The sequence below is a fragment of the Poecilia reticulata genome, chromosome 14 (assembly GCF_904066995.2).
Source record: "Poecilia reticulata chromosome 14, P_reticulata-male-v2, whole genome shotgun sequence".
In the NCBI taxonomy this organism is placed as follows: Eukaryota; Metazoa; Chordata; class Actinopteri; order Cyprinodontiformes; family Poeciliidae; genus Poecilia; species Poecilia reticulata.
Genome location: NC_088843.1, coordinates 12,037,015 through 12,050,575, shown reverse-complemented (window position 1 = coordinate 12,050,575; position 13,561 = coordinate 12,037,015). Strand labels below are relative to the sequence as shown.

Below are 13,561 nucleotides of genomic sequence, written 5' to 3'. Positions count from 1 at the left end.
ATTTACATTCATTTCTATTTATTTTGAACTGTAGGGGGTATCAGTAGGTGTGGAACTGGTGATTTAGTAAAAAAAATAATACAATGTATTTTTTTTTTTACTTTTCTGCCCACTAAATAATGCACTTTTTTGTGTTTTTTTTGTAATTTGTCCAATGAGCAAATATATTGCTGCAATAAATTTCTTTTTTTTTAATCTTAAGACTTCCTGTATCTCGTTACCAAGGAAGCCAATAATTGTCTATCTGCTTTGTTTTGCATGTATTTTACTCCATTTGTCTTCAGAAAGAGAAATATGCAGTATTTAAATATAGCTAACTACTAACGCTACCTTGATGTTAGCTATAATGTTTAAGTTCCTGTTTGTTTTGTAATATGGTTGTTCTTTAAAGCTATTTCTTATCGTGATCAGCACAGCTGTCCTCAATCAATAATCACTCTCTCCACTATTTATACTTCCTGGTTGTCTTTCATCTCCTTTGTTTCCTGTCTGTTCATCTTGAGCTGCTGTGCTGCCTGAGGTTTGACTAGTTTCTCTTTCCTTTAATTGCTGTTCAATTTCCAAAGTCTCTGAAAACTAGAATACTGCCTGCTTTTGAGTCTGTCATCTTGACACGACACAGTAGAGACAAAAAGGAGCACAAGTTGCTCTGACTTTAACAATTGCGGGGAGGCAAACAAGGATCTGACTGCTATTGCCAACCTTGTCCACCAGATGTTGCTAACGAGCAGGAACAAGCAGCTTAGTGTCGAGGATGAAAACGCAGCAAAGACAATCTGATTCGGAGAAGGACAAAGGTTTAAACATGAGGGCATTAAGGATAGAAAGTGTAACGAAATGTTCAAAAACCAATGTCACACAAAGGTTACTGGTTGAACTGTGGTTGGGGCGGAGAGGAAACTGTGGTTTAGAGGATTTTTGCTTTCACTTCAGCTTCACCTTCCTACATGTTGAATTTCCCATCTCTCTGTCTACTATATATTTGTACAGTGTTGACATTTATTTTATTAACATGGACCACCACAAAGGACAATTTCAGGAAGTGTAAATGTGCAATCTACCCCCATGAATCTTTGCATTGTAAAAAGGCCTTTGCTGCAATTTCAGCTGCATGTCATCTAGAGTGTTTCCAAAGCCTTGCACATCTACAGAATGGCTTTAAAGAAACATTTAATGCTACAAAACATGTAAAAGGTTTCAGAATGTCTTATTATTCAAAAAGTATTACAGTTGTTTAGTTTGCCAGTGTCCTGTCTAGCAGGGCTGCTGGACGATTTCATCTTTCTCAGGCCAGAAACCTTTTACTGTTGGTGCTAAATTTGACTGGCAGCCAAACAGAAAGGCGAGCATGGCAAATAGCATTTCACTAAATTAAGTTTTATATTTTAGAATGACTGAAAAACATCAGATTAAAATTTTTAGTTTTTCCTGATCTTCCCTCAAACTTGCTGGGGCCTCCTACTTTGACGAACACTGTTCTAGGTGTGCTGGCTAGTTTTGCGCCACACACTATTTTGCATGTAGCCCACACTACTTCCACATGTTTTCAATGGGCCTCTATGGGGTAAGAGGCTAACTGAACAGCAAATTTGAGCCTTTCTTCTTGCCACACTCAAATCTGAGGAGAGACCGATCGATAATCTAGTTTTTGCTGGATAGCTGCAGCTCCTCCAGAGCTGCCACTGGCCTCTTGGCTGCCTCGGTTGTTATCCTAACCCAGGTAGCTCTCGGTGGTCACACGCTTCCCACTTTCAGATGTTGAATTGAAAAGTTCCCTGCAACATCTTGAAGGTACTCTAGTGAATGCCAAGGCGAACTGGCAGTGAACTTTTCATCATGTGCAGAAAGAAGGAAACGTGATTCTAAATCACAACCTGCCTGTTGGTGAGACAAATTGTGTCCTGTATGGGTTTTAATGGATCAGAGGAGTTGATTCGTGATGAGCTTCGACACTGCGTGTTTCTTGGAGCGTAATCGCATCAGAAACGATCCCATATCTTTATGACAGGTTCACACTTGCTGCTACCATCAAGAGATGAGAAGGCTGGAATGCTCCAGAGGGGGAAACATCTCTGCTTGTTTACTAAAATGAAGAGCCAGTCTGAATTTTTGTTTCATGACCTATTCCTCTTGTTCATCTTGACGAGGATGGGGGGGAGGTTTCCGTTTCATAGCCGCCGGTTCTCTGTTTTAGTTTCAGACGAGCTTTTTAAGAACCACAAACGCCAATTAAAGAAGCGGTGCATAATCTCCCACATGTGCTTCATCGCTCTTTAATTACAGCAACTCCCTTCTCTCTGCTCCTTAAGCTTCACCCGTCTGGAGGATGTTATCGCCCCTGCCTCGCCTCCCCTCCCCTGCTTAATCCCATCTTGTTCTCCTGTGGTTGAGTGGGAAATTTGGAGAATTCTTTTCAGCGACCACGCCACACTCAAGTCACATGTTCTGCTTTTAATTCCTTTTCCTAAATAAGGAATTTAAATTTTAGTGAGGAAACAAAGTTGGAGCCCTCTGGGCGGGTCATGGAGTGAAATGAGAGGGTCTGAAGGCGTAACTGTTTGCTCGCTCGCTCTCTCTCTCTCCTTTGTCAGACAGGAGGAGGTGTTGCTGTTTTTCTGCTGGCAGTACACTTTGCAACCGAGCCGTGGAGGGAACAGGAAAACACAGCAGCACAAGGCCAAGTTCACTTCTATCCACCTGAAAGCTACAACACAACGTGAGTAAAATCACTTGATTTTCCTTTTCAAATCTGAGATCTTTCTGGTTGTTCGGCTTCCTTTTTGTTTGCTGTGGATTATTCCATACAGGGAGAATGAAAACGAGTTCAATAATTCAAGCACCCCACCCTCTTTCTTGCTTTCATTCCTTCTCTCTGCTGTTTAATTATGCACAGGTTTGGAAAAAATGCTCATGTATTCCTTCAGGTTCAACCTCTTCAAGTTGGAATCGTCTATTTTAACCATCTTTTGCTTCACACACTGAAACACGAGAGTCTAATTCAGGAAGTAAATGCAGAACATTATCCATCATGTGCCTCAAGTTAAGCATGAGGTTTTTTTTTTTTTTTTTTTTTTTTTTTTTAGAGAGAGTGTATGAGAGAAGTCAGGCCTGGCAGAAATTAAACGAAAGCTGATATCGGCCCCTTTACTTGGATCCGTTATGTGATCTTCTCAAACTCTGTTGCAACAAGTAAGTTGTGAAACGCTTCGTTTAACAGAAGATTGCAAGTTATGATATGAGAGTGTAGGAGCGCTGGTGGAAATTAAAGTAACGGTCTCACAGATGCAAGACCGTTGCAGGGTCTTCCGAGTTTCAGGTATAAAGAAGTATCTTTAGGCAAACGTTGGTGGAAATGTGTTTAACACTAGGAACAAATGTGTACACATGAATTTGTCATTTTATTTGATAGAAAAGCAGGTGAGATTTAACTTTCGCTAATGGCTTGCTGCAGATCTGTTGCATATTGATCAATTATAGAGAACTATCAGTAAACTCATAACGTGTGATTTGAAACCATAAGTATAAACGGTTATGGTTTCAGAACCAGTTTACAGAAATGGATTTGCACCACTTCTACATTTTGACGTACTAACAGTGATGCAGGATTCAATTGGTGCCACAAAAAAACATAATCTGGATTCTGATTGCGTCTCATAATCCAAATAACCAAACATTATTGGGTGTGTCACTTTATATTGCCATGTAAAAATAATCGCATAACTATTTCTTGTTATAGGATTTGTAAAAGGGCACTTTATCCACCCTGAAAGCGTGCCCCTTTGAGTTTTAAAACTAGATTAACTTGATGGTGCATAAACAAGACTGAGATTAGTCGGATTCCTCACCATAATCCTCTTCTATACAATACGTCTAAGATTTCAGATTGTTGTTTTTCTGGATATAATCAACATAGAATAATGGCGTAGCCCCTCTCCCACTGTTGCTGAATATAGCTGCCTGAAAGACTACTTCTCCTTATAAGAATGAAAGTTTAGCTGTGAAACAAAAACGAAGAGCTCTCTTAAATGAATTTCAGCAGAAAGTCTGACTAGTTTGTGTATATATATGTGTATATATATATATATATATTTTTTTTTTTTTCACAAAGTGTAATGATGGATAAAAAGAAACTCAACATGTTGTGTATTTTAAATCTAAAGCTCTAATATTTTCTCTCCTAGATATTACATCTATGTTTTTTGACAGGAGTTTGACACTTTTGGTGCTTTCAAAAAAAAAATCCTGTACATTTCTTTCAGCACTTGATGCTGAAACTATAAAACTGCACTAAATTTGCTTCAAAAATTTCGTATTGTTCCTTATCTACACATTTTGTTTGCTCATGCTTTAAAATAAAGCCACACTGAACTTGAACACGATTAAACATTTAAATATATAGATGTCCTGTGTGACCTTGGCAGTAGAGTTGATATGACTGTCACTGATTACAAGATGTTCCCAGCAGCCGCTCCCTGCTTTTTAAGGAGCAAAAATCCTCATGAAACGTTTCTAAATCCCCCAGTCCGACACATAAACACACAACTGGCTTGGAAACAATGCAATTTGCTCAAAACGTGCCGTGTAATCTGAGAGTTTACATTGACTTTGTCATCCTCAATTTCTCACTGAGAATAAGTCCTGATGTTTGCAGCTGCAGCTTGTTAACCCGGGCATGCCAGAACATCCCTGATGAAACTCCGATTGAGAAACACACTTTAGATGGTTTGGGGATTTTTTTTTTATTTTTATTTTTCTACACTTGTTGCAACAAACTAGTGGAATAATTTAGAGGACAGGAAGAGATCCATCTGGTGGTGCAACCACTGAGACCATAAAAAAATAAATAAAAAGACGATGTGCAAGTGATTAGCTGTTTCTGTGAGGATGATGTGTTAAGCTATCATCACTTATTGTGCAAGTCTGAGTGTTTTGTGTTGCAATGGACAAAATAGGTGTGTCTTTCTGCACCAGAGAACCTAATATGTCTCATGGATCAAATTTGAAGCCAATCCTCCTGTAAAAACCCACAAGCACATGCTTGCATTGATATTTACTTACAAAACATCACTTTTCTTCTGCACACTATTTAACAAAAAAAATAAAAATCAGGAAGACTTTCCCATCACTTCTAAACATGTGCATAATGTTATCTGGAGTCAGTCATGGAAAACCAGAAATTGCAGGGTTTTGCATCGTTGACCTGCTTCCACACAGGCTGAGTATTGTTACAATTTAGCGGGCTGAATGCAGTGTTTGTCATTTTGAAGCCGGTTCCTATAGTGACGAGTGTAGTGTTTTGTTTAGATTCCTCCGTACACATAGCTACTTTTGTGAGGAAGGGGGGAAGGAAGTGACAGCAGAGTGAGCAAACAGGATGCAGGGAGCAGGGCGGTTCGACAGGAAGTTCATACAGCATTAATAAGTGAGACAGGCCAGCCACAATTACTCGCAGAGAGCAACCGGGTTGTAATCCGCAAGACATCCATCACTTTAATTTTCTCGTGTTTGTTGGATAATTACACTGCCATGGCCTGGATAATGAAAACACCACCACTCATTGTTCTGGACAAGATTTACAGTCGAAAGTTAAATGTGTTTTGTATTGTAGAAGAGGACGCAGACTGTATTCCTATAAAGTTTCCAGAGAATTCATTGTTCCTCATTCCTTTTTTTTTTTGTTTTTATTTTTATTGAGATCAACTGGTTTTATCTTTATAGTGTAATATACGTGCTTAAAGTGGCTTTTAAAAGCGCACGTCCGCTTTTGGTGCATTCTGACTACAAACTGCATTATGTAAAACTCTAAAAAAAAAAAAAAAAAAAAAAATCTGAATTTACAAGCTGTTTAAATCTGACAGTGTGAATTGCATAAGATTCCTGTCTTAGTCAAACAGTAGTTCAATCTCAGATTCGATGAGCAGTGCGCTTGTAATTTTAGTATATTGCTACATGGTTTCAATTGGATTTAGATCTGGACTTTGACTGGGCCATTCCAACTCATAAGTATTTGATTTAAACCTTTGGTAGATGGAGCTGTTTGTTTAAGGTCACTGTGCTGCTGGAAGGTGAACCAATCGCTAGTTTCCTATCAGACTTCTTACAGAATCAAACCATCCACTGATGAGTTTTCCTGAAACTGCTAAGCTGAAGCATCCCACAGCATGATGTAGCCACCACCATGTCACACCAAGAGGATGGTGTGTTCAGTGATTTGCTGTGTTCATTTACAAAACACTCCACATGCTTTATATGACTTATTTTCTAATGTCTTCAAAGATTCAAAAAGTGTATATTAAAGCTTAAAGTACAGACATTCCAAAATGGGGGGAGGGAAAGTGAGAACAAAATATTTTTGCAAGGTACTATATATCTGAAATAAACTAATCTAATGATTAATGACTACAAAAGAAAGTTATGCAATCCCAAATAGCATAGAAATCTTGGCTCAATCTTGGGCTTTGGGTGTGCACAGTGCAAACATTTGGCTGCAAATGCTGCAATAACATGGACACGCCATCCTGCGCAGATGTAAGGTTAATGAACTACCAGCTTATCCAACTCTCACATTGACACCCAACAGGACCAGTATGGCAAACAGGGGTCCAGCGTACGGCCTGAGCCGCGAGGTTCAGAGCAAGATTGACAAGAAGTACGACCCGGAACTGGAGGAGAGGCTGGTGAAGTGGATTATTGCCCAGTGTGGCCCCGGCGTTAAAGAGCCCGAGAAAGACAAGACTGGCTTCCAAAAGTGGCTCAAGGATGGATGTGTGAGTGTTTGGTCTGCAGGAATGTAATTATCTAAATAGGACTTAGTAAATCACACTGGTGGCAGCGTTAATGAGAGGGATCTGTTTCCTTCTGTGTTTAGGTACTGTGTGAGCTCATCAACAGCCTGCATGGAGCCAACAAACCAATTAAGGCCATTAAAACCTCCAGTATGGCCTTCAAGCAGATGGAGCAAATCTCCATGTTCCTTAAAGCCGCAGAAAGCTACGGAGTCATCAAAACGGACATGTTCCAGACTGTAGATCTTTATGAAAGTAAGAAAATCAGCAGACGCCTACTGAAGTGTTTTGGCAGATTTATTATAGTATAAATGTTCTTTCTCTTGAATGTGTTCAAATGGGACTGTTGCATATTTGCAGGCAAAGACCTGGCTGCTGTCCAGAGGACCCTGCTGGCCCTGGGTAGTTTGGCTGTCACCAAGAGTGATGGCAATTACAAAGGAGATCCTAACTGGTTCCCTAAGTGAGTTCAACACCTTTATTATCCTTGTGACTAAATCCAGACAAAAGAAAAGCCTGATGTGCTGAGAGTTGTGCTTGTCTGTGTGCAGGAAGTCACAGGAAAACAAGAGAGATTTTTCAGAGGACCAGCTGAACGAAGGCAGGAACGTCATCGGCCTGCAAATGGGCACAAATCGAGGAGCATCTCAAGCTGGTATGACGGGCTACGGACGGCCGAGGCAGATCATCAACCCTAATCCCTGAAGCAGGGCGGGTCTCATACAGCCCACAGAGGTCCTACCAGGAGGGACAGAGAAGCTATGACTCTGACTTTGGCCGTGAGGAGAAAACTGACCTTACTGGTCAGGGAAAAACTGGACCAAATTGGGGACCAAAGAGAACCTGAGCACATATTACATTGAGACCTTAAGCTGATTCCTAAAGCTTGGTACATCGTAGATCTATAGCTACCCCTCTGCCTGTCTCTTGTGAATTACATTTTTAAATCGATTGTTTCATTCACGACCCAAAAGGGAGTATGTTAAACTTCTGAAATTGGGTTTCTGTGGGAAAGTTGTGAACAAATACTATCTTACTTGTAGTGGGTAATGCACTTAGTTTTCATCTGATTAGTTTCCATGGAGGCTAATGCTAAGTGTTAGTCAGAGTGGGCCCAATATTAATGGAGGGCTGCCATTTTAAAGTGGTTCCAATCACAATTCTGCTTTTTATGCGACTGCTATTTTGTAAATTTTCAAACTAGAATCAAATTTTCATTAGATTAATTTACACAAAGTTTTTGTTTAACAATGAGTTGGTGGTCTATTACAATAAGATTTGTGATTTACAAATTATGTATAACTTGGTAAAACCACTTGACCACTTTGTGCATTTCACATGGCAACGGTTTTGGAACCATAAGCTTCTATGTAAATGAAGTCTAATGCAAACATGATGGTGGTTTAAAGGTTTCTAAAATGGCTTTTGCATTACCTGCTGAGACTGGAATTATTTGAAGATGGCATCCATCCACTTTGATTTTGGCCCCATCTGGATTAACTGTTAGCTACAGGAAAGGCTATCCACTGAGAAATTGCAGAGAAATACTTCCTACTGGTAAGATATTGACGGCTCATAACCTCTCCACAGAAAACCGAATGAAAGTTCTGTGAATGCAAACATTTACGATTGATGTATCTTTGTGTGGCTGGAAAAAATGTCAAGCAACAATCAATTCTCTGTTCTCCTCTCTGTTTCTCTATTGTAACCAGGACGCAGCTCTTTTTAAAAAACAATAAAACTTCACCAGGTGGTGCATTCAAGAACATGCCAATGTCTGAGTAATACGTTTGCAACGCAGGAAGCTAGTTTGATTTATTAGACACCATGTTACCATCTGTATACTTCCAGTGTTGACCTTCTGGCAGTGATATCAGTATGTCTCTGTAGAGTTGTGAAAGTACTTTGAGACAAAACAAAGGTCATCATAATTCAGCATGGAGAGAAACTTAAGCAAACAAAGTAAAATGCAGCATATGTGACCCATTACTTGCCCTGGAGCAATTTTGAGTCTGTGCTGGAACGTGGCTGAAGATTTTTTTTTTTTAAAAGTGACCAGTGACACCCAAAGATATTCGCACCCCTTACTTTTCCTATTTTGTTCCAATAAGTGCTAAAATCCAACTTCTACATGATTTCCCTAAACAAAAAGCTCTACATAACAAAACATGTGATGCCTTTGAAAACATATTTTTGAGTTAAATGTTAAAAATGGAAACAAGTATTCACATTCTTTACTAGTTAGAAACTGAGCACAGATGTGTTCAGGTTTCCACTAATCGTGCTTCCGATCCTTTACTTGATTTGAATCTGTGGTTAATTCAGCTGATTGAACACGCCTAACTATGTAGGGTTTCACAGCTGAAGGTGCACATCAGAGCAGAAACTCAAGAAATGGAGAAAAGGAAATTGCAGTCCTCCAAAAGCAGATTATGTGAAGTAAAGTCTCCATTATTTAGCAGTGGAAGACTTTATGAAATACAAGATCATGCACTTCCTGTCCCTTGTTCTACATTTTGCGTCATACAAAGGGTCTGAACTCTCGCCTATTGAGGATTGATATTGTTACCGTTTGCCCACTTTGACGCTACGAAGTTTATCGGAAATGGCGTGTGTTGTATCCTCCAGACCTAAATCTATTTCTATAAAAATCTAAAAATGGCTGCCAACAGCCAGCCATCCAACCCAACTGACCTAAAGCAGATCTGGGGAGAAGAATGGGTGCACAATTGCAAACCATGCTTCCACAAGTTGAGTGCAAATATCTTTGAAACACTATTAGTGAACTTTTAGCAATGAAAAACATACACATAAGTGTTAGTTTTGACTCATTACAGGCTGCTGTAGATCTTTGACAAAACACATCATTGCACCTAAAACTAGAGCTCATATTTCTGCAACCAAGCCTAATTTCTAAACATGCTTTTTTAAAGCGTGGTGCTTTTTGTCACAAAGTTTTAAGGAAACTGACACAATGTTCTCTGGCTGGTAGACCGTGGACTACCTGATCAAGTGGCAGCAACGGGTGAAGCAATGAGTCCGTGACAACCACCGCTTTAAACTTGAACCGGATCTCTACCATAGATCAGCAGATGTGATGAGGTCTGACAAAAAGAAAACAACTTCTCCAAAAGCCTGGAGGAAAGAGCAAACAGGAGGGTGTTATGATGGACTTTGCCTGATTGGATGAAACAAGATGAAAAAGCAGAGGGGGATTCAGAGGAGGAATACCAATTATCCTGCCAAAGTTCTGTTTACCCTGTTTTCACTTTTAGATCTGTTCAAGCAAAGTTCAGCCTAAACCGCTGTCATCAGTGTGAAATCAGAGAAGGGACAAAGACAAAAGGAAAACTGGGAGGAAAGCAGAAAAAATAGGAGGACAAAGCAACATTTGATAAGAAAAGATATTCTAAAGCAACATAAAGTGTTATTTCAGAAATAGAAACATCCAGATGGAGTCAGGGGAGAGTACGGGGGTTGAGGTCAGATATGGGATGGGATAAGACAAAGAAGGATTTCAGAAAGCAGAGGCGATTTCTGAAAAAGGAGTCATTGTTGCATGGAGAGGGTTAAAAAAAGATGTACCTTCCTGACCCCCACACTGAACAGGATACAATGTGAGCACCTACACACAAAGGAATAACAAGTCCATGCACTTCCTTGGGTGACACATTTTTTTCATCATTTCTTCCTTCTGCAGCACAATCCACAGCTGTGGTAAATCAATGGTAGACTCAAAAGTTGTATTACTCAATGGGTGTTTGCTATGCATGAAGATAGCCAAAACGGAGAAAAATCTGAGAGGAGCCATCTGAAAACTTGAAACCACATCCACAGAAGAAGGCAGCACTATTTTACAGTGCCCTGTAAAATATTCATGCTCATTTAATTTGTCTGCATTTCCATCCAGCAAACTCCACTGAGGATTTGTGGGCTGTGGGAGGAGACACGAGTACAGTGGCAGATGGGTACTACCCATCTGTGATGATGGGTGCTCAAACTTACCTGATTTGTGACTAGTTTAGCTTTACAAAGCCTAAATGATCCATCAAATCCCAGCCGAGTTCAGCAGGAGGCACAGCGGACGTGGAGCAACAGCAGGACAAAGCCTCCCCTCTTTAAACAGGAAGTTCAAACCTCTTCTTCCTGCAATTGTCATCAGTGTGAAATTAGACTCCTGCAATATTTCGCCATGACGTGGCGGCAAGAGCACATATGAAGCAGGCTGTTTACTATTATTATTATTATGTAACGGTAAGGAGACGGCAAACAGAGAGAAAAGATTAAAAGCTTTTTAAGAGGAATTGTGATGATGTAACCAAGTCTTATCACTGCAAACAAGTTTCTCCATGCCTTGGACTCTGAACTATGAGAGATAACATTTCCTCTGTATCATCGTGAGTTACTCTGAGAGGTATCCATTTTAATCTACCCGATTGCCTCATAGCTGTCTCTGTGACGACAACCAGCCAGCTTTCCTAGGTTACAGACAACATTCACTGAGATCCTTGGTGATTTTAACCGTCCTTCCCCTCCTCTTGGTCCGGTAGCATTTGTCATCTGCTCCGCTATAGAAAATAAAACGTTGAACTTTGTACACATAGCTCATCAGTCTTTCTTTCATTAGGAAAAGCAAACTACATTCTGGTGCTTCTCTTTCTCTCTTACACAAGCATTGGTTAATGATAACCTGTGACCAAAAGAACTGTGAGAAAGTCGGACCTCAAAGACGAAATAATCAGAAAGAGGGAATAGTGATTATTAAAGATTATAGGAGGCATTTTGTAAAACACACTTGAGGGATTTGTCCCTGTAGAAATTTCAGCTGATTGTGCTTTTTTTTAACCCACCTACTTCAGGTTGTCAGTCTGTTCTAATTAGTTGGTGGAACTCAAGGTGTGACGGTGAAACTGATTTCAAAAACGAGCGATTACTTTTTCACATTACTTTAGATGTTTTTGTCTGTTACTAAGCAAAGCCGACATTTAAAAGCTGAAGTAGACAATAGTCCACTGGATAAAATCATCAGTGGCTGCCATTCACAGCTAATCCATCTCATTTGCTTTTGCTGCTCCCTTAAATCTCTGTCTGGTTGTACAGTCAGAAAGCCAGGCAGAGAGATGTTGGAGTTGGGGATAAAATCTTTGCCTGTTGTGATCAATGGGAGAGATGGATTGATCTTCCTGCTTCTCTTCGGTCCTGCTCTGCCTCCGAACGAAACCTCTTTGCTCTGGGATTTGAGGTCATAGTTCAGGTAATGTTTGAGATGCTAATCAGCTACACCCAGTTGTGAAAACAAGACCTTGTTGCCCTGGTTATGCATTGCAACAAAAGGGCTCAAACTAACTCATCAGAGGCTGCCTCGAATAGAAGAGAAGGCAGAAAAAGAATTTTTTTGTGCAAGCCTGCGCTAGAAGATGTAATCTGCACAGGTCTCAGCAAGCCCACGCTGATCTAACATGATTTGGCCAGAACTTCATGAGAAAACAGAGACTGATGCCTTCAGAGCCACCTGGTTTATAGAAGCTGACATTCCAGTTCAACCACCTCAGACTTAAAGTAAACAGAAGTCGGGGCGCTGTCGTTTGGCTAAGTGTTCAGATCGGCTCTGCAGCTGTCGGGTTCGTCATTCATGGCTTTCTCTGTGACATCAGCTATGAGCAATCAACCCATCTTAAATGCTCCCAAAACAAAGGAGGTGATTTTTGAAAGGAATGGGAGTAGATTTATTAGTGGAGAAAAAACAAAACCATCTTTTCCTGATCACGGTGCGAGTTATTTCGTGACAACTTCAGGTCTACACAGGCATGTACTTAAGTAAGGTTAATCCAAGTTTTATTAGCAAAATATCTCTCATTTATAAAGACTTCTATGAAAGTCATTTACAAAGACTTTCATAAAGGGCAAAACCAACATGTTTGTTTGCAGTCAGAGTCAAATAAAAATCTTTCTGGCGGAAAAAACATTCAGAAAATTAGCCCTTTAACGTACAACAAGAGCAGACCTGCAGCATGCACTACGTCCAAGATGCACTGAAAACACGACAAGCAGGAGAACTGCACTGCTGCACAGTGAGTGGTGCACCATTGTACATTTACGACACAGCAGACTGCAAATGCAACACATAGAGGCTGCAAAAGGGGAAACAGATGATCCAAAGATGAAAAGATGATGCAAAAGTAACCTTAAAGGAAGGCAAAACACAAAAAACAAACAAACAGGAAGTACCCGACTTAATGCAAAAGTAATTCATCGTACCATATTTGATTTACCTACATTTATTTCAGCTGTGATTTAGACATCAAATGAAAAAATACAACTGTTCATCTTTTTTACTTATAGCCACACTTGTTTGGTCCATGATGATAAAATGTCATTTCAGGAAACCTGTAAATATAACATTATAAAAAAAAATGTGTGACCTATAGTCCCTCACAAAGGCTTTTGACTACTTGTTCATATTTCACAACAAAATCTCATGTATTTTTGTGAGATTTTATCTGGTAACACAAGGAAGCAAACAATTTATTATTATTTACTTTTAGAAAGTGCAGTTTTGGTTGAATCTAACCAATCCTCTGCACCTCAAACAGGACTTTACCGTTCAGGAGTGTCAGATTAAATCAGGCTGGGTAGAAATTGGAACCACTTTTCAGATTTTTACATGTAAAACAATTTTAAACAAGCATCCAGTTCATAATTACGCACTCATTTGTGTTTGCTTTTTGCCTAAAATCCCAATAAAAACACAGAGTATCAGTTTTCAGGCTGTAGTG

The 13,561-nt window shown here is 39.8% G+C and overlaps 1 protein-coding gene across 3 annotated transcripts; it reads left to right on the top strand.

Annotated features, from left to right (window-relative positions):
* The first annotated feature begins 468 nt into the window (after nt 1-468).
* Nucleotides 469-8,553, top strand: LOC103475736 (transgelin-like). 3 transcript variants are annotated; one of them, XM_081615454.1, is made up of 7 exons: nt 469-520; nt 2,592-2,716; nt 3,084-3,189; nt 6,581-6,767; nt 6,869-7,040; nt 7,146-7,248; nt 7,337-8,553. In XM_081615454.1, the coding sequence occupies exons 4-7, from the start codon at nt 6,588-6,590 to the stop codon at nt 7,488-7,490; spliced, it is 609 nt and encodes a 202-aa protein (XP_081471580.1). In that variant the 5' UTR covers nt 469-520; nt 2,592-2,716; nt 3,084-3,189; nt 6,581-6,587; the 3' UTR covers nt 7,491-8,553. The 3 variants fall into 3 exon arrangements, with proteins under 3 accessions (XP_081471580.1, XP_008425795.1, XP_081471579.1); XM_008427573.3 differs by lacking the exon at nt 3,084-3,189; XM_081615453.1 differs by lacking the exon at nt 3,084-3,189 and having other exon boundaries at nt 502-520; nt 2,596-2,716.
* Nucleotides 8,554-13,561: the final 5,008 nt, after the last annotated feature.

Excerpts from the sequence above, each read along its gene's own strand:
- LOC103475736 (XM_008427573.3), top strand. The coding sequence starts at position 6,588 with ATGGCAAACAGGGGTCCAGCGTACGGCCTGAGCCGCGAGGTTCAGAGC. Across the intron at positions 6,768-6,868 it reads AGTGGCTCAAGGATGGATGT|GTACTGTGTGAGCTCATCAA; the intron begins GTGAGTGTTTGG and ends TTCTGTGTTTAG. Across the intron at positions 7,249-7,336 it reads GATCCTAACTGGTTCCCTAA|GAAGTCACAGGAAAACAAGA; the intron begins GTGAGTTCAACA and ends GTCTGTGTGCAG.